Below are 23,262 nucleotides of genomic sequence, written 5' to 3'. Positions count from 1 at the left end.
CGAGAGGAGAGGAGAGGAGAGGGAACAAGAGGGGAAACAAGGAGAGGAGATGAGAGGAGAGGAAATAAGAGGGGAGGAGAGGAAACAAGAGGACAGGAAACAAGAGAAGAGGAGATGAGAGGAGAGGAAACGAGAGGAAACAAGGAGAGGAAACAATGAGAGGAGATGAGAGGAAACAAGGAGAGGAGAGGAAACAAGGAGAGTATAGGAAACAAGGAGAGGAGAGGGAACAAGAGGAGAGGAAAGGAAACAAGGAGAGGAGAGGAGAGGAGAGGAGAGGAGAGGAAACAAGAGAGGAAACAAGGAGAGGAGATGAGAGGAGAGGAAATAAGAGGGGAGGAGAGGAAACAAGAGGACAGGAAACAAGAGAAGAGGAGAGGAGAGGAGAGGAAACAAGAGAGGAAACAAGGAGAGGAAACAATGAGGAGATGAGAGGAAACAAGGAGAGGAGAGGAAACAAGGAGAGTAGAGGAAACAAGGAGAGGAGAGGGAACAAGAGGAGAGGAAAGGAAACAAGGAGAGGAGAGGAGAGGAGAGGAGAGGAAACAAGAGAGGAGGAGACGAGGAGAGGAGAGGAGATGAGATGAGGAAAGGAGAGGAAACAAGGAGAGGAGAGGGAACAAGGAGGGGAGAGGGAACAAGGAGAGGAGAGGAAACAAGAGAGGAGGAGACACGGAGAGGAGAGGAGGAAAGGAGAGGAAACAAGGAGAGGAGAGGAAACAAGGAGAGGAGAGGGAACAAGGAGAGGAGAGGGAACAAGAGGAGAGGAAAGGAAGCAAGGAGAGGAGAGGGAACAAGAGGGGAGGAGACAAGGAGAGGAAACACCAACAGTGTCTTCATGCGACCAGGAGTTGATGTAATTTAATTTGAAGTATCGGAGTTTTTCATGTAGAAAGAAAGACACATTTTCTACACCTTATAATTTGTGTCTTAACTTTTTCTCAACATTTCAACTTATTTTTTCACACTCCATCGAGAAGACTGTGTGTGTGTGTGTGTGTGTGTGTGTGTTTGATGTGTTGATGTGTGCAGATGCTTGGTGTCCTTTAAAGCCTCCAGTTAAAGTACAGAGTGTGTGTAACAACAGGATAATCTCTAAAGTACCACCTTGACTTCACCTCTACACATCTGCAGAGACACTTCGTTCTCTCGTCCTTTCAGAATAAAAGCAGCCGACGCTTCAAAGCTCTAATGGATCACTGATGACACTTGTTACCTGCTTGTCGGAGGCTTAAAAGCTGTTCTTGTGTTCTTGTTAGATCTGTGACTGACGCTTCTCCAGTAAAGAGTAAAGAGCAGCTCTTTGTTCAGCCTGTTTGTTCTGTTATTAACGCTGCAGCAGCAAGAGAAACCTGTGTGTGTGTGTGTGTGTGTGTGTGTGTGTGTGTGTGTGTGTTGATGCTTTGTTTCCTTTTAAAGCCTTTGAAGTACATCGACATTTAGACTTTTTTTCCTGACTTTTTATCCACTTTTCAACTGTTTTTTAAGCTTTTTTTGTAACTTTTTTTTAAATCTTTTTTTATCAACTTATAGACTTTTTTCCTGATTTTTTTCTCATTATTTCAACCCTTAACTTTTTTCCGAACAATGTAACTTTTTATCGACATTATAACTCCTTTTTTACTTTTTTGCAACATTTTTTTATCTTTTTTCTCAACATTTCAACTTTTTTCCTTGACATTTAGACTTTTTTCTTGACTTTTTCTCAAGATTTCGGCTAATTTCTCAACTTTTTTCTGAATTATTCAACTTTTTCCTCGACTTTTTATCGACATTTTAACTTTTATTGCAACATTAGACTTTTTTTCTTGACTTTTTATTGACATTCCAACTCTTTTCTCAACTTTTAGACTTTTTTCTTGATTTTTTTCTCATTATTTCAACCCTTAACTTTTTTCCAAATATTGTTACTTTTTTTTTCGACATTTCAACTTTTTTTTTCAACTAATTTCTCAACTTTTTTCTGAACTATTCAACTTTTTTTTCTCTCAACATTTAGACTTTTTCCTTGACTTTTTAGCGACATTTCAACTTTTTTTGCAACATTTAGACTTTTTTCTCAACATTTCTCAACTTTTTTCTGAACTATTCAACTTTTTTTTCAACATTTCGACTTTTTCCTTGACTTTTTATCGACATTTTAACTTTTTTTTGCAACATTTAGACTTTTTTCCTAATTTTTCCTCAACATTTCAACTCTTTTAACTTCTGTCATTAACACGTTGCTGCAGCAGGAGAATCCTCTGGCGCTTGGTTTCCAGCTGCAGCTCTGACGCTGTGTTTGTAATAATAATAATAATAACGGTGTGCAGAGTGACGGAGTGGTCTCAATGTCTCGTTCTGTGTCTCAGGGAGCCTCTATCGACAGAGCGAGCGGCAGCTGCAGGTCCTTTGGTGCTACAGTTCTGGGGCAGGACCGCCTTCAAAAAGTGTCCTAAAGGATTAAAAGGACACTCAGGAGGACACGAGACGAGCCCGCCCCCATTATCTCACCTTAAAGATATCATAACCCCAAATAAATGTCTTGTAAATTTGTTTTATACCTCATTTTTAGTTCTTTTTCTACTGTATTTTTGTATGTGAGTTGTTGTTTTTTATCAATTAAAGCTACAGAATAATGAAATTAAATGTTTAAAATGTTCCAGTGCAGGTTTTCTGTCTGTTAACGCCAAAGAAGAGAAATAATAACAAATAAAAAGGAAAAGTTTCATGTTTTTTGAGAAAAAAAATCTGCAGCTTTACATGAATTTAACTGACGGAAGTTAAATAATCTGCAGGATTCTTCACTTTTTTTTCAAATTGCATGAAATATGCAAAAGGGAAATCACTTTGTAATCAGATTACTGTGCAGTAATCTGTTCCTCAGTCAGTCCTGCCAGATTTCTCTGCACTAATAATCTGTTTTTTGAAGCTACATTCGCCAAATATTTTACTACAACTACAATTCAAATCTTTATCTTTTTATAAGATGTGATATTTATAACAATAAAATGTGATTTGGTACTTGACAGACTCTTTTTTGTCCTTCAGATTATTTCTGTCTTGCGGGTTTCCTCCAAAGAAAAAGAAAAAAAAGAAGAAGAACAGGAGTCGACGTGTTCGGCTGCATTTATATTTATATTTTCTCCAACACAGCGTCCGTGTAAACCAAAAGAAGCTTTTCTTCCAAAACAAAACAAAAAAAACAAGTCAATTTTAATGCAAGATGATCAGAAAGAAGAGCTGATTTAATGGCATGTGAACAGAAATAAGTACCTTCATCATTTTAATAATAAAACCTGTGTTTCGTCCACGCTGCTGCACAAAAAAAACGAGCTCCAGACTCGTCTGAGCTCTTGCAACAAATCAAAAAATACAAATTTAAGTCCAACGCAGACGGGCTTCTCCTCCCAAACTCAAATTAAAACCTGTGTGGTTCAGGTCAGTCCCTCTTCCTCCTCTTCCTCCTCTTCATCTGCCCACCTTGCCCAGCCGGTGGTCTGTCTTGGGGTCGGCGATGATGGCCTGAACGGCCACGATGGCCTCGTTGATCTTCGTCTGCAGCTCCCGAAGCTCCTCGATGTGCAGGAGGCGCAAGATCTGAGCCGCCTCGTTCAGGGTCGCGTCTAAAGAGGAGGAGAAATCAGTTATCTGATTAGATTTACACAAAGATCAACAGGGAACGATCCAGCTGCAGCGATGCTTTGATACATGCTTTTATTTTGAAAGTCTCTGTTCTTGAGAACTGTCTATGTTGCACTCAAATGCAACGTGGCACTTTATAGTAGACAGAGGACCAAAAGAACAGGTTGTTTTTTTATTTAAATATCTAACAGAGCTCAGAATTAAACCAGTAAAATCTTATTTTTGCTGTTTTCCTCAAACCGATGTCAAACCGCTGCAGACTTTGTGATTTCTGCAAATATCGTGTCGTGATGAAACCTGCAATTTACACCGCTTCTTTCAGGGGTCGCATCTGAGGAGGGGAATTCAGTTATCTGATTAGATTTTCACAAAGAAAAACTGAAGGATCGAGCTGCAGCGATGCATGTCTACGGCTTTGATACATGCTTTTATTTTGAAAGTCTCCCGGTCTTGTTTGGAGAAGTAAACTGAGCTCACAGATAGAAACGATCTTGGGAATGATCTACAGTTGTGGAAAAAATTAATAGACCATTGTTTTCTTCAGTTTCTTGTTCATTTTAATGTCTGGTACAAATAAAGGTTCATTTGTTTGGACAAATATAATGATAACAACAAAAATAGCTGATAAGAGTTTAATTTAAGATGATATCTCGACATTTAACATGGTTTTATTGATCATAACCAAAATCATTATCAAGAAAACCATGTTAAATGTCTAGATATCAGCTCTTAAATTCTTATCAGCTATTTCTGTTGTTATCATTATATTTGTAAAAATATAAAAATATTTCAGAAGTTTTGTTTATTTGGTTATGTTTGTTCTTTTATAGACTCACCTCCAGTGTCGAAGCCCAGGACGTGTTTGTCTAGAGCGACGGGAATACCCTGAAACACAGAAACATAGAAACATTATACACATTTAGACAACTGCTCATAAAAACAACTTTATTATTTTATTTTAAGGATTGTAAAGAGGAGAATCTTGAGATTACTGTACCTCTTTGTTCTGGTTTGCTTTAGCGATGGCTTCTGGAGAAAGTCTCTCCTGGATCAGAATACGGATCGCCTGGCAGGAACACAAGAAAACAGAGATTAGAAATGAAACTTTCAGATGATAGTGATGATAGAAATAAGAGTTTAAAGTCTTAAGAGTCATTAGAAGTTTTCAGAGGAAGAATCTTTTCTCACCTTGAGCATCACCAGGTAGTCGTCGTGTCTCTGGATCTTCAGGATGTTGGCCAGAGCCGTCACGCCCGCTTTGAACTCTGGAGATTCACCTGAAAACACAAACAGCTGTAATCATGGACCAGAACCAGAACCAGGACCAGAACCAGAACCAGAGGAGTGTTCCTACTTACTGTCCAGGTTGACGAGCGGGTCGGGGGCGGGGCCACTGTTACTGGACGCTGCCAGCGGTTCACACTTCTTATATTTATCCACTGAGCACAAACACAAACACAAACACAATATTATTATTATCATGTGATGTGAGGATGAAAACAGGAGATTTGACTTTATTTCTGTATTTATTTTCAACAGTTTCTGTAAATGCTTCGTGTTCTTTCAAAGCCTTTAAAAGTACAGAGAAACGAATGACATTTGACATTTTCAACTTTTTTCTTGATATTTCGACTTTTTCCTCAATATTGCAGCTTTTTTGTTGACTTTTTCTCAACATTTTGCCTTTTTTTTACATTTTCACTTTTTTCTGGACTTTTTTCCTTCAACATTTTGACATATTTCTTGACATTTCAACTTTTTTTTCTGGACTTTATTTCAACGTTTCAACTTTTTTCTTGACTTTTTTCTCAACATTTCGACTTTATTTCTGGACTTTTTCCTCAACATGAACGTTTTTCTCAACATTTTGACTTTTTTTCTGGACTTTTTCCTCAACATTAACTTTTTTCTTGACTTCTTTCTCAACATTTCGACATTTTGATTTGTTTCAGGAATTTTTCTCAACATTCAGACTTTTTTCTGACTTATACACATTCTCATTTCAACTCCTTTCTCAAGATCTGACTTTATTTCTGTATTTATTTTCAACTTCGTTTGTGTAAAATCCTGACTGTTGAGCTGGCATCAGTAGATTCCTAGTGTAATGTCTCCCTCTGCTGGTCATCACCAGTATTACAGTTTTACAGTCCTCAGTCAGTTTCTATTCCAGTGAAACTTTTCTGTGACGTGATCTCACCGTTGTCTCCATATTCGTATCTTACAGCCAGGCCCAGTAGCCAGTCTACAGCCTCCTGCTTCTCCTGGACTCCAAATGAACAGTTGAGGTCCTGCAGGTACTGGACACAGAAAAAAGACACTTAGACACGGATCAAAGTGGCTTTATTAGCCTGGGAGACAAACGTTTATATCACCAAAGCAAGTGTGAAAAGCATAAACTGTACATGCATGTAAAGCTGCACAACCATCCTGTTTATAACACATTCTGTGTCAGTTTTAAGATGTTTCTATTTATTGATATTAGTCTCACCTTCTCGTAGGCTTTGGGCCAGTCTGAGCTGGGGATGTTCCTCAGGTTTCCTCGGTCCTCGATCTTATAATGTCGGATCTTCTGGTCCTCCAGCCACACGATGAGGTTCCTAAACTGTGTCTCATCTGAGCAGAGAGACACAAACTCATTAAATATCCACTAATCTGCTGTTTTTAGGAATAAAATGTTGCATGAATAAGATGTGAATGACTGTAAAAAACCTTCAGAATATAGTGGAGCTCATTTTGAGAAAACAGCCTTCAAAGGTTTTTATACATTCTTAATAGAAATGACTATTTGAAGAGAAAATATTGACTCTAATTCATATACAACATGTAAAACACATGATATTGTGCAAGAGAGTGGAAGGAGAAATCTACTGAATATAGTCAAATATACACAGAAATGTTTGTTCTGGATGTTTTCTTTCCATTATTCTGAAAGAAGACACGTTATGGGGAGAAAATAGTATAATATATAGCCATTCACTCTTTCTTAAAAATTGCAACAACAAAAAAAAAAAAACAGTATGACGATGTGGAATTATATTAATTTGCCAATGGATATATTTAGCGAGAGAGAGACAGAAACTCGTTCGGACAAATGGGAAAAAAAAACACAAATGGTCCTGCATCCGGATGAGCCAGCATTTATTAAAAGTGGTATAATTAATATTCAGAGCAACAATAAACCGAGAATCAGGTGCGTATATTCACATAAAATGTCCTGTTACGTCACATTGTAAATATAGCATTTAAAATAAGACATTTTAGACAAAAACAGACAAAAATTGCGATATCTGTCAAATTCAGTGCTGCCGAATAAAAGAGAGTCGTCTAAAAAGCTTGTAAAACATGTTTGATCTCATGTTTTAAAAACACACAGGCTCCTAAACCATAAAGCATCATGAATCTACTGTTTTATAAATAGAGTTTGGTTGCAATATATAGCATTTATAATAAGACATTTAGGTCAAAACCGGGCAAAAATAGCAATTTATTTCAAAGTTAGTGCAGCCGAATCAAAGAGTTGCATCTAAAAAGGTTGTTAAACATGTTTGATCTCATGTTATAGAAATAAGAAGGCTCCTAAATCATAAAACATCATAAATCTACTGTTTTATAAATGGAGTTCGGCGTGTTGTTGAACTTGTGATACCAGAATACACGTTTCACCTCCTTTAGCCTCATTTAGCAGCTTTTTCGTAGTGTTTTGTCTCACCTGTGCAGTCGAACCCTCCCGGATTGTGATAATCCAGCGCTGTCAGTTTCCTCCGGAACATTTTAACGCGTGTTTTCTGAGTAAATGTCTGATTTGTGAAGCTAACAGTTAGCTTAGCTCTGCTGGATCCTCTGCTAGCTCTCAGAATGTGGCAGTACGCATGCGCGGCCAGTGCTCGTTGCAGACATCAAGACACGCCCCCCGGTGATAACTCCCGGTATTATTACTTATTTTAAACAAAATTAAAACTTTTTCTTTACTTAACAAAGTAGCTATTTATCCCTGGATGTAACATAATGATCTTTATGCCTCAAATAACAGTTGTGACGCCTAAAACGTACCAAATTGTGACGTTAGGGGGCGTGTCTTGTTGTACTGTGAACCCGCAGATAGACCGACTTGGAGGCACCGGAAACCCGATTTCTTCTACTTCCTGTCAAAATTATTCATAGTCTGTAATGAGTTTACATAAATATATTATGTCTTTTATATATTTTTTAGACCGTAAATAATGGTAAATAATAATAAAAGGAGTCAATAAAATACGGAAATTTTGTCTCTTTTTAATATTTTTTAGACATCCTTAATCAAACCAGAAAATAATGTTTATTAAATAAAAATGTATTCTTCATTTACACTTTTTTGACACGGCCCCGATTTGAACTCCCGGTATAACTTACTTATTTCAAACAATATCAAAATATTTTCTTGACATAAAGTAGTTATTTATCATAATAATCTTTTTATTTAGTCTGTAATTAATTCACATAAATATATTATGTTTTATATATAAAACATTTATATATTGACTATATTTTTAAATAAATAATTAAATTAATTAATTTAATTAATAATTAAATAATAAAATAGTCAATCAAATACGGTAATTTCATCTCTTAATATATTTTTAATGTCCTTCATGAAAACAGAATTTTTTTTATGTAATAAAGAATTCTTTATTACCTCTAAATATTTTACAAAAACAAAACAGTTTTAAGTTTTTACCTCAACGATGGAAAAGTGTTTAATTTAACCTTATATTTTTATTTTCTTTATAGTTTCACCATTATGAGAGCAAGAAAATAGTGTATTTAACAATCTAATATTTTTTTAAATAATTTTTTAATTTTGTCCCCAGTCTCACTTCAGCATCCCTCTGAGGTTGTTTTTATATCACAACACAAATGCTGTTTAATGGAGCTTTTATTTTGAAATTAAGACTTAATTCCTAAAACCATTTCATTATAATAAACACAGAAAGGGTCAGAAACTTTTGGAAAAAAAATGACAACTTTATTACACGTCACATTTTATAAAATGGGGCAAAAACCAGCCAGCATTATGCAACATAATGGAAGAATTAAAACAAAAAATGAACTTCAGGTTGATGTGTGTCGGTTTTAGGTGTCGGTGTTTCTATTCAGAAGGGCCTCATGCGAGCGTTAAGGGGCGGGGCTCTGTTGGGCGGCGTGATGGCGATGTCCAGGTAGTCTCCGATCTGGAAGCGCTGAGACTGCAACGTCATGGAGTCGTCGGCGCCCTTCCGGCCGGAGATGGTGTTGCCGATATCTTTCAACCTGCGAGGAGAAGAGAAGTTTGAATTAATTCAGTCATTAAACAAGCAGCCGGCTTCATGAGAGTTCCTGTAGCGAGATATTTACCTGTAAACTTTCCCTCTGGGGTCGGGATACACGATGGCAAAGCTGAAGTGAGTCCCTTTTTTTCTGGCCTCTGGATAAACTTCCTTCACTAAGCTGGTCAGCTCCTTCAGAGTGGCATCCATCCTGGAAAACACAAAGAAACAGAGACGCATTAAACCCAACAAGGAGCTTTTAATGTGTGAGAAACTCAACTTAAAACAACTCGACTGACACATGCAACAACAAAGAAACAGAGTGAAGTGTTTGCGGTCTCACCATGTGTAGATCTGCAGCTCGCTGGAGGGAACGTTGCCGCGGGCGAACTCGTCTGGTCGGTGGTGTCGGCCGCTGTTGGTGGTGAAGACTCGCAGCAGGAGGGGGCAGGTCTGCAGCGGAAACAGGTCAAAGTGTATTTATAGAGCACATGTAAAAACAACCTCAGGTGACCAAAGTGCTGTAGAGTTATTAAAATACAATAGAATCGTACACTAATATAGTAATAAGACTAAAAAAAGGACGTGAAATGACCAAAAAAAGAGGCAAAATGACAGAAAACAGACTTACAGTGACTAAAAGATGTAAAATGACTAGAAAGAAGTAAAATGACAAAAAATGGACGTAAAATGACCAAAAAAACCCGCAAAATTTCCAAAAAAAGACAAATGACCCCAAAAAAAGGGTGTAAAATGATAGAAAACAGACTTACAATTACTTAAAGAAGACAAATGATTAAAAGGACGTAAAATTACTAATCTATCTATCTATCCTTTCATCCATCTATCGATAGAAGATGCTTAGCTGGGACTGAACGCCAAGGAGAATAAATAGATTTTTAATAATGTTTTAACGTTCTTGACAGACTGTGCAGCTCTGGCCTTGGAGCAATAAAGCAAAAAAGAAGCATATATAGATATAAATATAGGCCATCTAACACATTAATTATGTTGCATGACACTGACTAACATGTTCCCCTGGATATCTATATAACACAGGAGTCAGGGCAAGTTTTATTTTTAAAGTTTTATCCTTTACAATAGAATTTCTCAAGTTTGCTGCCTCTTTGTGGTCACACAGAGTAACTAAAACACATTTTAATGTCAACACAGTTAATATTAACACTACTTTGATTATCCTTAAAGTTTGATACAGTACTAATATAATTACTACTGAATGTTTTAACATATTTCATTTCAAGTGTATTAATTAACTCGCCCTGTTCGCCTAAATTAAGAGGAGCGATAATGTGAAACACCTGTAGAAAAAACCTCCTGATGGTCACTGATGTGCAGCTGGAATCACTGAGTGAAACTCTGAGCTGAGGTAAGTAATAAATAGAGCAAAAACTGGCTTTTATTTGGGATTTCATACTATGAAACCCTTTGTTGGTGGTAACAGCAAAAAAAAGATGAAAGCAAAGAATAAAAAGATCCTGTTTCTCAAAATAACGAGTTACTGTCTCAAAATAATGTGTTAGTGTGTAAAAAAAACCCTGTTAGAATGGCAAAAAATGAGTTTGTCTAAAAAAATAATGTATTAGCGTCCTAAAATGAGTCTCAAATGAATGTGTTAGTATCTCAAGATAATAATTAAGTGTCTAAAAATACTGTGTTGGCATCCTAAAATAACAACTTAGTGTCTAAAGATACAGCGTTAGCATCCCAAAAACAATGAGTCAGTGTGAAATAGATGTGTTAGTGTCTAAAAATACTGTAAGTAGGCCAAAAATAATGAGTTTGTGTCTGTAGTTTGTATTAGCGTCCTAAATTAATGCATTAGTGTCTAAATATTGTGTTAGTGTTGGAAAATATTGTGTTAGTATCCAAAAAATAATGAGTTAATCACCAAAACTCTGTTAGCATCCCAAAATAATATATAGTTATTCAAAATAATAACTTAAAATAACGAGAAAACATACTGACTCATTACAAACAGTCATTAATTAACTAAAGATTAGATTTTGGGGTGAAAATCAGCTTATTTAGGCTTCATATCGAGCTAATTTTAACTTTAACTTCGTGTTTTGCAGTTTTGTGTCTCTCCACAAGCATAAATATAATAAAATTGATTTTTCCCAACATGTTTCATTGACATTTTCGTTGCTCAGGTGAAGCCAAACTATATAAACAAACACAAAAACTAACATTTTTAATATTTAATTGACGACAAATGACCAAGTATTGATGATTAACTAGCTGTTAATTAGAAGAGATGCTTCTATTAAATCTGCTTTAAATCACGCTGGATATTCAGAGTGTTTAGTAGCTTAAAACAAAGCAGAAATATTGTTTTTTATGTGAGTTTTAAGGTTTAAACTTCGTCCTGAATGTTTTTAAATCAGTCCCTCTCTGTTAGCATGTGGCTAGCTCCTGTTAGCTCCCTGCAGGTAAAACAAACAAGCTAACGGTGAATAAATCTACCTTTTCCCGGTCGATGGGCTTCTCGGGCTCCTTCTTGATCTCCTCCTGTGTGATCCGCGATTCTAGAGCCATTTTTTATTTTTAATCTGATGTTTTATTTTAAGTTTTTAGTGTCTCTTTTCTCGCCGCGCTGCTCAGACTTTTACTGTAGCTGCAGCAACGAATGTGAGAGAACCAGTTTCCGGTTCCGGTGTGTTTGTTATTGAACCGTTAGCGCCTCCTGCTGCCCGGGAGGCGCAGCGGCGAGACAGAGTCACTGCAAGACATTTATTTACAGTCATGGAAAAATGATTAGACCACTTTGTTTTCTTTCATTTCTTGTTCATTTTTTCCACCAAAGGTACATTTTTTACATAAGAGTTTAATTTTCCATGGTTTTCCTGATAATGATTTTGGTTATTATTATAAAGAAAACCATGGAAAATGCCTAGATATTAGCTCTTAAATTAAACTCTTATCAGCTATTTTTGTTCTTGTTTTTTTTCTGCACTGAAGCCACTGACTAAAGAGTTTTCTGTCCCATCATTGGTATTAAATATTTCACAGCATTTGTTCTTGTATATTATTTCCTTGTATTTATATTTATATTCTATTGTCTCTTGCATTCTGTAATTTTGCACATCTCATCGATCTAAGAATCTGGATGAAACTAACAGACTTTAACACAGGAGAAAAAAATATTTATAATGACCAAAAAAAAAAGACTTAGAATAACTTAAAAAATACTTAAAATGAACCAAAAAAAGACGTAAAATGAACAAAAATACTGTAAAAATATGTAAAATTAATAAAAAAAGATGTAAAATGACCACAAAATCTATCTATCTATCTATCTATCTGTCTATCTATCTATCTATCTATCTATCTATCTATCTATCTATCTATCTATCTAAAGTCACATCTCTGGTATATGCATGATATTTTGCATGAAAAACTTTTTTTTTTCAAGTTTTTTTGTCTGGGTTTTTTTGCAAGTTTTAAGGAAAGTCTGAGGGAGCAAGTCAGAGCAAAGTGCATGTCTAAATATTCACAAATTATATTTGAGTGACTTCAACTTTTTATGCAAATTGAATTTGTTTTATCATGGTCTACTCTTTTATTATGATGCATTACATCTCTGCAGAAACATCACAGGAATGAGACGTTAATGTAAAGCACAAAAAAAAAAATCTTGCAAATAACCTGTTTAATGCTATTGACGGGAAATACAAAAATCTGCAAAATTTCCATGAATTATGAGTACGTGTCGTACAGTAGCGTGGCCCGGATCCAGGACCAGATCGCCAAGTCCACCTCCAGAACCGAGACCTGCTATTCAGTCACATGCTGCTCCCCCTCACTCATTACAGTGTGTGTGTGTGTGTGACATACTATCTGTGTGTGTGGTACAGTGTGTATGGTGACACTGGCCTCCTCTGTTCTCCTGCAGGAGCTACTCTAACAATCAGCTCTGTTTTATCTCCCTACTCATTCACTCATCCAGCCTTTCTCCCTCTGCTTTCTTTCTTTAGCTGCGTCCTGACCGACACATCAAACAGAGGCTCTTTGACTCACACTGACACTGATATCCATTCATTGATATGCATCAGGAATAAATAAGTGTTGCTGTTATTCCTCTAATGACTCCTTTACAATCACTCACACCCTCTCTGTCTCACCCCGCCGAGCTGCCATATATCACGTCTCTCACACTGTAAATACAGTAAAGCTCTAATTCACATTTATACCAGTTTATAGTGGAATCATCATGGATGGATTATAGTGTCAGAGTGGCCTTTTTCTGCAAATACCAACCAGAAGGAGACTCAAAATTAGCACAAAGAGACAGAAATTAACCTGATAGACACACAAAATGGCCAAAACATCTGCTGAGAGATACAAAGAGACACAAAATAAATATATAACATCAGCAAATAGACAGATAGGGAGCACAAAGAGACAAAAAGCATGATTTAAGAAGACTGAAATTAAAACTTAAATGTGTACAAAGAGACACAAAACAACTACAAAAGGGGAAAAACAACCACAAAGAGACAAAATTAATCTAATAGAAACACAAAAAAATCTGCTGAGAGATACAAAGAAACACATAACAACTATATAACATCAGCAAAAAGACAGAAAGAGAGCACAAAGAGATAAAAAAGCATGATGCAAAAAGACTGAAATAACTACTTAAATAACTGCAAAGAGACACAAAACGGCTACAAGAAGACACAACGAGATTTAAAATGAGAACAAAAAGGGGAAAAACAACCACAAAGAAACAAAATTGTCTATATTTGGGGCTAAGCTGCACATTTTATTACAATTCTAAGTACTTTACTAAAAAGATCCTGCAAATAACCTGTTTAATCTGCAAATACCAGCCAGGAGGAGACTCAAAATGAGCAAAAAGAGACATAAATTGACCTCATAGACACACAAAATGACCAAAACATCTGCTGAGAGACACAAAGAGACACATAACTACAATATAAAATCAGCAAAAAGACAGAAAGAGAGCACAAAGAGACAAAAAGCATGGCGTAAGAAGACTGAAATTAATACTTAAATGGCTACAAAGAGACACAAAAAAAGGGGAAAAACAACCACACAGAGATGCAACATGGCTACAAGAAGACACAAAGAGATTTACAATGAGAACAAAAAGGTAAAAACAACCAAAACATCTGCTAAGAGATACAAATAGACACATAACAACTATATAACATCAGCAAAAAGACAGAAAGGGAGTACAAGGAGACAAAAAGCATGATGCAAAAAGACTGAAAATACTACTTAAATGACTACAAAGAGACTCAGAGATGCAAAGAGATTTATAGACATGAGACAAAATTAACCTCATAGAAACACAAAATGAACAAAACGTCTATGGTAGAAGTTACAAAACTATATTACATCAGCAAAAAGACATAAAGGGACCTAAAAGAGACAAAAAACATGATGCAAAAAACTGAAATCACGACTCAAATGACTACAAAGAGACACAAAACAGCCACACAGAGATGCAACATGGCTACAAGAAGACACAAAGAGATTTACAATCAGAATAATTAGGGAGAAGTGCATTGTGTTTGTCTATACTTGAGACTTAGCTGCACATTTTATGCCAATTCTAAGTATTTTATTCACTAATATCCTATTAACTGATCCTGACAGCTGCAGCTGAACATGCTGAGTCAGCTTCAGCCTCCTCAGAACTTTTCCTCTCAGTTATTCTGAGCTTTCACAGTGTGAAACTGAGGAAGTTGGTGGGTTTTTTTTGCTCCCACACTTCAACAAACAGAGGAGAAGTCAGTCATTAGAGCACAGAGCTGCACTGTCCTGCAGACGGCTGCTGCCAAGTGATGCTTCCACTCCCTCTGACTCTACCTGTGTCCTCTTACAGCTGCTACAAAGACACTTTGTCCTCCCAAACCTCTCACTTCCACACTGCATGTATCACATGATGTAATGCTTATTTATTTTGAAGTGGTAACACGGCATCATAGATTATAAAAAGTGCAGCAAAGCAACTTAATAGGTACTTTATAACTGTGTGTTGGGTCTGTTCGTGTGCACTTTTTCTGCTCTGAAGCCATTTTCTTTCTGCATCATTGGTGTTAAAGTCAAGTTGCAACTCAATTTTGTGACTTGAGTCAAGTCTCTGGTATGTGCATGATCTTTTGCATGAAAAATTGCTTTTTTTGAGAGTTTTAAGGCAAGTCTGAGAGATGTCAGAGTCTCAACTTACCTGTGAGCCACTTCAAATTTTTATGCAGGAGACTGAGGCAATCCTTGTTTGCCTAATGTTCTGGTGGACTTTCCTGTGCACTTTAATCTGTTAATTTGTTTTATAATGGTCTTTTTTTTAAAAATATGATGCATTACATCTCTGCAGAAACATCACAGAAATGAGACGTTACTGTAAAGCATCAGAAGAATACTGCAAATAACCTGTTTTATGTTATCAACGGGAAATACAAAAATCTGCAAAAAAATCCATAAATTATGAGTATGTGTTGCAGACTTTTGTAAAGTAGCATTGCCCGAATCCAGGATCAGTTTCCCAAGTCCACCTACAGAACTGAGAGCTGCTATTCAGTCACATGCATGTCTCAAGTAACCTGTGAGTGACTTCAAGTTTTTTTGCAAGATATTGAGTCAATCTTTGTTTGCATATTGACCTGCTGGACACGACTTTCCTGTGCTGTTTCTTGTTTTTTTATGGTTTGGAGAGGTGCATTTTATCTAGGTTTTGTCTGTTTTTATTCTGGTTAAAATCAACAGATCTGTCTTGGTGAATGTTAGAGGAACAGTCATGTGTTTCATCTTCCCTCGCAGCTCTACTCACCTCTCTTATTCCAACAAATTCCTCTGGTTTTATGAGTAATAAAGTCAAATCTGGTACAAATTCTGGAAGCATTTTGAATTCACTTCAGTGTACATATAATCATGTATTTCATCCCACGTTTACAGACTCCACATTTCCTTTCTTGCAGGATAAAAGCCTGCAATATGGACATTTTTGGAGCTAAACGTTTGGAGAACTTCAACTCTTCTGCATTTAATTTATTCATTATCCCGTTAATATTTAGTACATCTATCCAGAGTGACTAACAAGTAAATAATAATAGTGATTTATTATCAGTGGCTGTGCATTGATCTTTTTTGTTCTTTGCTACATTTCTCTATAAATATTATCTGTGCAGCATCTTGCTCCAACACACTGCAACAGTTTTGCCATTTGCAAGTTTTATTTTGAAAGTCCCCACAGGATGTCCCCTCATTGTTGTGTCTGACTCGACTCTGGAAACATCTTTTACTGTACTTCATGCCAAGCAAGGAGCAGCTGCAGGTTGGTGTTGTTAGACCCAGATTCATTCAGTTTTACTGCATTTTTATTCAGATATGTGACAGTGAGCTGTTTGTTTGTTTGTTTGTTTATTTGTTTGTTTTCATGCTGCAGAGGAACATGTGGAATATTTTCCTGCAAACAAGCTGACTGTGCAGACGCAAGGTGAGGAAATTATCTCTGATTTTTTGCGGAAGTTACAGGATGTTTTGACTTTTTTTAGGAAGTATTACAACCAGAACCTGTTGCTCTTAATTAATATTTAATGCATATGATAAATAAAGTGTGTGTGTGCTGTGGTAGTGGGCCTGTACAGTGTGCTCAGTGTGTTTTTAGTGGAGTGGGCTCAGCTCAGCTCGGTCCACAGTGGGCAGAGAGGTTCATCAGTTCACATGAGTTCTGGCTCCGTTTCTTCTCTCCTCCTCCTCTCACTTTCATTCCTTTTCATCCTCTTCTTCTTTCAAACTCCTCTTTTGTTTCACCGCCTGTCTTTTGCTTTCATCTGCTGCCACCGACTTCCCTCTTCTCGGATGTTCACGATTCAAAGGAAGCAGCCGAACCTGGTGCATAACTCCACTTTTACCCTGTTTATAATAATAATAATAATAATAATAATAATAATAATAATCTTTATTTAAAGAGCACTTTTCAAAACATATTAAAGTTAAAAACAGACTTAAAACAACAGATAAAAAGTAATGTTAGAAAATGATAAGAAAAGGTAAAGTTCAGGTAAAATCAGGAAAGGCTCTCCGATAAAAGTATGTTATAAGAAGAGACTTAAGATATTAAAAGAGAACTCTGCCTGAGAATCAGGAGACCTCTACCCTAGAGTCAGGAGACCTCTGCCCTAGAGTCAGGAGACCACTGCCCAAGAGTCAGGAGACCTCTGCTCTAGAGTCAGGAGACCTCTGCCTTAGTCAGGAGACCTCCGCCCTAGAGTCAGGAGACCACTGCCCTAGAGTCAGGAGACCACTGCCCAAGAGTCAGGAGACCTCTGCTCTAGAGTCAGGAGACCTCTGCCTTAGTCAGGAGACCTCCGCCCTAGAGTCAGGAGACCACTGCCCAAGAGTCAGGAGACCACTGCCCAAGAGTCAGGAGACCTCTGCCCTAGAGTTAGGAGACCGCCGTCCTAGAGTCAGGAGACCTCTGCCCTAGAATCAGGAGACCTCTGCCCTAGAGTCAGGAGACCTCTGCCTTAAAGTCATGAGACCTCTGCCTAAGAGTCAGGAGACCTCTGCCTTAGTGTCAGGAGACCTCCGCCTTAGAGTCAGGAGACCTCCGCCCTAGAGTCAGGAGACCTCCGCCCGAGGATCTCAAAGTACAGACACATGTGTAGGGTGTAAGATCAGAGATGCAGCAAGTTGTGAGGCCATGAAGGGCCTTAAAAGTAATCAGTAGGGGCGTCCCGGTGGCTCACACTGGTAGAGCGCTTACCATGAAGGCCGTGTGCTTGCTGCAGTGGACCCGGGTTCGAATCTGGCCTGAGGTCCCTTTGCTGCATGTCTTCCCCTCTGTCTCCCCCTTTCTATCTGTCACTATATAATAAAGCAGTAAAAATGCCCAAAAAATAATCTTTAAAAAAAAAAAAAAGTAATCAGTAAAATCTGAAAAACAATTCTAAAACATACTGGGAGCCATTGTGTGGACGCTAAAACAGGAAGATGTGATCATATTTGTTATTTATGTGTTTATATGCCAGTGTAGTGCTGTTATGTGTGTGTGTGTGTCTGCAGGATGTCCTGGCCCGCTCTGTACGCTCAGCTGGTCGGGGCCAACCGTCACTCCACCAGCCTGGGGAAGATCTGGCTCTCTGTGCTCTTTATTTTCCGGGTCCTGGTGCTGGTTGTTGCAGCTGAGAGCGTTTGGGGGGACGAGCAGTCTGACTTCACCTGCAACACTCTGCAGGTAGGACACCACACAGATATTATCATGTAAATATCACACATTTATTCTGATAATCTGTGTCTCTGTGTGTGTGTTTCTCAGCCCGGCTGTGAAAACGTCTGCTACGATCAGTTCTTCCCCGTCTCACACATCCGTCTCTGGTGTCTCCAGCTCGTCTTCGTCTCCACGCCGACGCTCCTGGTGGCGATGTACGTGTCCTACAGAAACCACCGGGACAAGAAGAGGCTGCTGCAGGTGTGAACGTCTTCTCCTGTCCAGTCACAGACTTATTTATTAGGTCTTGTCATGTCTTTTCTGGCTGTTTTTTGTTTTATCTTGTCATGTAAAGTCTTATTATGCTTTCTTATTTCATGCATTTTCAGCAAGAAACTTTTAAACTATAAGAACTTAAATTTATCTTATTTTTTGTGTACATTATTGAAGGTCTACACCAGAAATAATTACAAAAATGGATAAAATAGAAAAGAAGGCAGTATGCATCCAGTTGTCAGTAAAGAAATCATGTGAGATTTGTGATCGTGGCTGTTTGGAGAAATTAAAGTACAAAGAAGCAACACAAACTGCAACCAACTACAGATTTTAAGCATCAAAAATGGTCAAATTATCAAACTTCATGGCACTTTATTGTACTTTGTGCAAACTTAACGTATAAAATAGAATAATTATCATGCATCTGGTTACACCGTGCCTCTTTTGTCTTTTATCTTCTCGTGTTTTTTAAAGGTGCAATTTATTTATATCACTTTGTGCAACTAATAAAGCAGCACTTGCATGATATAAATGCAGCAAAGACACTGTTACAGGTGACATAATATCTTCACAAATGTAATGCAAACTCTGCAAACTAAAACTTCAGACTTACACCTGAACTGATGATCTGGGTTTTAAGAAAATGCCTTTGTGCTCTGCTGTTTGTTTTGTCTTGTTCTTGTTTCTGTCCTCTCTTTTTCTGTTATTTTCTCTAGTTTTGTGCAGTTTACTGTCATTTAATGTGTGCTGCTGTGTTATTTTCTCTAGTTTTGTGCAGTTTTCTGTCATGTAATGTGTGCTGCTGTGTTATTTTCTCTAGTTTTGTGCAGTTTTCTGTCATGTAATGTGTGCTGCTGTGCGACAGGCCTCAGGCAGAGCTGGTTTCCTGAGCAGTAAAAGTCCTGATGAAGACCTGGAGACCCTGAAGAGACGCAGGCTGCCGATAGCTGGCGCCCTCTGGTGGACGTACGCCTTCAGCCTGCTGTTCAGGCTGCTGTTTGAAGGAGGCTTCATGTACGTGTTCTTCTGGAGCACTTTTCATACAAAAGAAATGTAACACAAAGTGCGTCACATTAAAAAAAAAACCCAATAATAATAAAACATAAAAACAAGCCCAACCCCGATTCTCCACCCCTTCATCCCACCCATCCCATTATAAATTAGATTATAGGTTAGAAATTAATTAATTAGATAAAATAAATAAAACTAAAGTAAGGTAAGATAAAATAAAAACTAAACTAAATAATAATAATAATAATAATAATGATGATGATAATAATAATAATAATAATAATTATAAAAGTAATAATGCTAGATAAAAAAAAGATGAAAATAATAACGATAATAATAATAATAATAAAAGTAATAAAGCTAGATAAAAAAGATGAAAATAATAATGATAATAATAATAAATGGAATAAAGCTAGATAAAAAAGATGAAAATAATAATGATAATAATAATAATAATAAAGCTAGATAAAAAAGATGAAAATAATAATGATAATAATAATAAAAGTAATAAAGCTAGATAAAAAAGATGAAAATAGTGAAAAAAATTAAAAAGTAAAGCATGATATACATATATATATATATATATATATATATATATAGACTAATAAATAATAGCAAATAAGTAGCAGTAAAAATAGATTAAAAAAAAAAATCAATTAAATTATGACAATAAATCACTATAAAATAATTTAATTAAATGTAATTATGAATTAAATTAAAAATGTATGAAATAAGATGAGATAAAAATTATATATATCTTTTTGAATGTATAAATTGAGGGTAGCATTGACTCCCCTCCAGTTTTGTGTCTCTTATTGTGCCTGTTTGGTTTATTTTCATAAATAATAAATGTGTGTGTCCCTGCAGGTACGCTCTCTACATGGTCTACGATGGTTTCCAGATGCCGCGGCTGGTGCAGTGCGACCAGTGGCCGTGTCCCAACCTGGTGGACTGCTTCATCTCCCGGCCCACCGAGAAAACCATCTTCACCGTCTTCATGGCCACGGCCTCGTCCATCTGCATGGTGCTGAACATGGCGGAGCTGGCCTATCTGGTAGCCAAAGCTGTCACCAGGTAGAGGTATTAATCAAAAAAAAATTTGGTCACTTTACAACTTTTTTTTGTAATTTTACGTCTTTATTTGGTCATTTAAAGTATTTTTTTCTAGGTGAAAGATAGATTTATGAAGGATAGATAGATAGATAGATAGATAGATAGATAGATAGATTGATAGATAGATAGATAGATAGATAGATAGATAGATAGATAGATAGATAGATAGATATTTTTAAATCATTTAACATCTTTTTTTAGTCACTTTACGTCTTTTTTTGGTTATTTTAAATGTTTTTTTAAATCATTTTAAGTGTTTTCATTTGACCTTTTTTTTGTCATTTTACGTAATTTTCCGGTCATTTTATGTCTTTATTTGGTCATTTTAAGTCTTTTTTTCTAGGTCAAAGATAGATAAATAGATAAATAGATAAATAGATAAGTTAATAGATAGATAGATAGATAGATAGACAGATAGATAGATAGATAGATAGATAGATAGATAGATAGATAGATAGATAGATAGATATTTTTTAGTCATTTAAAATCTTTTTTAGTCACTTTACGTCTTTTTTTGGTTATTTTAAGTGTTTTTTTTAAAAATCATTTTAAGTGTTTTCATTTGACCTTTTTTTTGTCATTTTACATAATTTTCCGGTCATTTTATGTCTTTATTTGGTCATTTTAAGTCTTTTTTTCTAGGTCAAAGATAGATAAATAGATAAGTTAATAAATAGATAGATAGATAGATAGATAGATAGATAGATAGATAGATAGATAGATAGATAGATAGATAGATATTTTTTAGTCATTTAAAATCTTTTTTAGTCACTTTATGTCTTTTTTTGGTTATTTTAAGTGTTTTTTTAAATCATTTTAAGTGTTTTCATTTTACCTTTTTTTTGTCATTTTACGTAATTTTCCGGTCATTTTAAGTCTTTTTTTCTAGGTCAAAGATAGATAGCCTGGTAGCCAAAGCTGTCACCAGGTAGAGGTATTAATCAGTCAGACAGTCAGGTGATTAACCCAAACATCCCCTTCATCCTTCAGCTGCACTAGCAGAACACAGGAAGCCCTCAAGTGCATTTATTCTCGTTGTTTTTCAGGAGTCTGAGCGCTCAGAAGGAGAGAAAATCCTGCAGGAAGTCAAGTCGAGAGAAGCTGCAGAACAAAAGCAACCACAAGCTGCTGGTCTCCACCTGACGGAGCTGCAGAAAGGTGGAGAATACACACAGAGTTCAGAGACTTTAAAGACTTTAAAGTGGAATAATTCAAACAGTGAACGTGTTCTATGATACCTGAGGTGTTAATGAGGCCTTCAGTGGTGGAGACGATGAATCACAACAAGTTAAAACTGTATTTTTACATGATAACGTCTGAAATTCACTCACCATTCCCCACAAATAAAGTTTCATCTCATCTTAATTGTATGTTTTTTAGTTAATAATTTAATGATAGTAATAATAATATCAATGGACCTGTGATGAAAAGGACAGAAATGAGGGAAACACATATATTATATATATTTATATGTCCTGTGGGGACCTCTGGTGGCGGCAGCAGGAACTGCAGCACATTCACAGCTCCGATAAATATATTAAATATAAAAAACAAATATTCATATCAGCACCACTTCCACACTACAATAATAGCAATAATAATATTTTAAAAATGTATCAATTAAAAAATATATATATATTGTTTATCCTTATCATTTCTTTGGATTGTTTTTAGTCTTATTTTCTCATTTTTTTATTTCTGTTTAAAAAAATGTTTATGTAGTTTTTATTAATTATTAATTATTATTATTATTATTATCATTGTATTTAATGTAGTTTTTATTTTTTATTATTAATATTTATTTATTTTCATTAGAAATTTGTATCCTTTGTTTCTTTAAAAAAATCTATTTTATCTTGTTTTTAGTCTTTAACGGTATTTGAAGGTCATCATTTGTTTTTTAATTTATTGATGTATTTTAAAATCTATTTCTCTGATCTAGTTTTTATTTCACCCAGTTTTACTATGATTACTCTTTTTATATCCATTAATTTTTAAAATAGTTGATTTGATTGATTTGATTTGTTAAATTGCTTCCCCCCTATTTTTTTATGTTCAAGTCTAGTCTTTTATGGTATTTTATTGTCATCCTTTTTTTAATGATTCATTTTTTTATCTAATTCTTTAATCTAGTTTTACAACTATTAGTCTTCTTGGAGTCATTTTAAGTCTTTTTTAGTCACTTAACTTCTTTTTTTGGTTGTTTTAAGTGTTTTTTAATCATTCTAAATCTTTTTTTTTTTTTGGGGTCCATTTACGTTTTTTGTCAAATTATATACTGTTTTTTGGTCAGTTTATGTCTACTTATAGTCATTTTACGTGTTTTTAGTCATTTGAATTTTTTTAAAATCATTTGATGTAGTTTTTGGTCATCTTAAGTATTTTTTTTTGTCATTTTACGTCTCCTTTTAGTCATTTTGTGTATTTATTTTGTTTATTTTAAGTGTTTTTTAAGTCATTTTAAATGTTGTTTTTGGGTCATTTTACAACTTTTGTGTAATTTTACGTCTTTATTTGGTCATTTTAAGTCTTTTTTTCTAGGTCAAAGATTTTTACTTACTACTTTTTTAGTCACTTTACGTCCTTTTTTTTGGTTATTTTAAGTGTTGTTTTTTTTATATATATAATTTTGGTCATTTTACCTTTTTTTTGTCATTTTACGTAATTTTATGTAATTTTACGTCTTTATTTCTATATAGATAGATAGATAGATAGATATTTTTTAGTCATTTTAAATCTTTTTTAGTCACTTTA

The 23,262-nt window shown here is 35.6% G+C and overlaps 4 protein-coding genes across 5 annotated transcripts in view; 2 read left to right on the top strand and 2 right to left on the bottom strand.

The window, feature by feature from the left end:
- Positions 1 to 3,008, top strand: part of nid2a (nidogen 2a (osteonidogen)) — a 67,172-nt gene extending 64,164 nt beyond the window's left edge. The window contains exon 46 of the mRNA XM_059327674.1: positions 2,352 to 3,008. The gene's annotated coding sequence lies outside the window, so the exon portion shown is untranslated. The remainder of the gene's footprint in view (positions 1 to 2,351) is intronic.
- Positions 3,009 to 3,206: 198 nt separating this feature from the next.
- rtraf (RNA transcription, translation and transport factor) lies at positions 3,207 to 7,491 on the bottom strand. The gene is made up of 8 exons (XM_059327669.1): positions 7,334 to 7,491; positions 6,113 to 6,237; positions 5,822 to 5,921; positions 4,983 to 5,063; positions 4,813 to 4,901; positions 4,622 to 4,690; positions 4,461 to 4,509; positions 3,207 to 3,605 (listed from the first exon to the last, which is right to left on the bottom strand). The coding sequence occupies exons 1-8, from the start codon at positions 7,392 to 7,394 to the stop codon at positions 3,451 to 3,453; spliced, it is 729 nt and encodes a 242-aa protein (XP_059183652.1). The 5' UTR covers positions 7,395 to 7,491; the 3' UTR covers positions 3,207 to 3,450.
- Positions 7,492 to 8,604: 1,113 nt separating this feature from the next.
- Positions 8,605 to 11,549, bottom strand: sap18 (Sin3A-associated protein). The gene is made up of 4 exons (XM_059327670.1): positions 11,391 to 11,549; positions 9,250 to 9,359; positions 8,995 to 9,117; positions 8,605 to 8,910 (listed from the first exon to the last, which is right to left on the bottom strand). The coding sequence occupies exons 1-4, from the start codon at positions 11,460 to 11,462 to the stop codon at positions 8,754 to 8,756; spliced, it is 462 nt and encodes a 153-aa protein (XP_059183653.1). The 5' UTR covers positions 11,463 to 11,549; the 3' UTR covers positions 8,605 to 8,753.
- LOC131962676 (gap junction beta-2 protein-like) lies at positions 10,032 to 22,080 on the top strand. Of its 2 annotated transcripts, XM_059327668.1 has the most exons (8): positions 10,032 to 10,293; positions 16,141 to 16,230; positions 16,342 to 16,392; positions 17,964 to 18,135; positions 18,217 to 18,369; positions 19,250 to 19,398; positions 20,263 to 20,469; positions 21,555 to 22,080. In XM_059327668.1, exons 4-8 carry the CDS (start codon positions 17,965 to 17,967, stop codon positions 21,649 to 21,651), a joined length of 777 nt encoding a protein of 258 aa, XP_059183651.1. In that variant the 5' UTR covers positions 10,032 to 10,293; positions 16,141 to 16,230; positions 16,342 to 16,392; position 17,964; the 3' UTR covers positions 21,652 to 22,080. The 2 variants fall into 2 exon arrangements, with proteins under 2 accessions (XP_059183651.1, XP_059183650.1); XM_059327667.1 differs by lacking the exon at positions 10,032 to 10,293 and having other exon boundaries at positions 15,741 to 16,230.
- Positions 22,081 to 23,262: the final 1,182 nt, after the last annotated feature.

Source organism: Centropristis striata, chromosome 24 (genome assembly GCF_030273125.1).
Source record: "Centropristis striata isolate RG_2023a ecotype Rhode Island chromosome 24, C.striata_1.0, whole genome shotgun sequence".
NCBI classification, from domain to species: Eukaryota; Metazoa; Chordata; class Actinopteri; order Perciformes; family Serranidae; genus Centropristis; species Centropristis striata.
The sequence above is the reverse complement of the archived record's forward strand: the minus strand, read 5'-3'. Positions and strand labels throughout refer to the sequence as shown.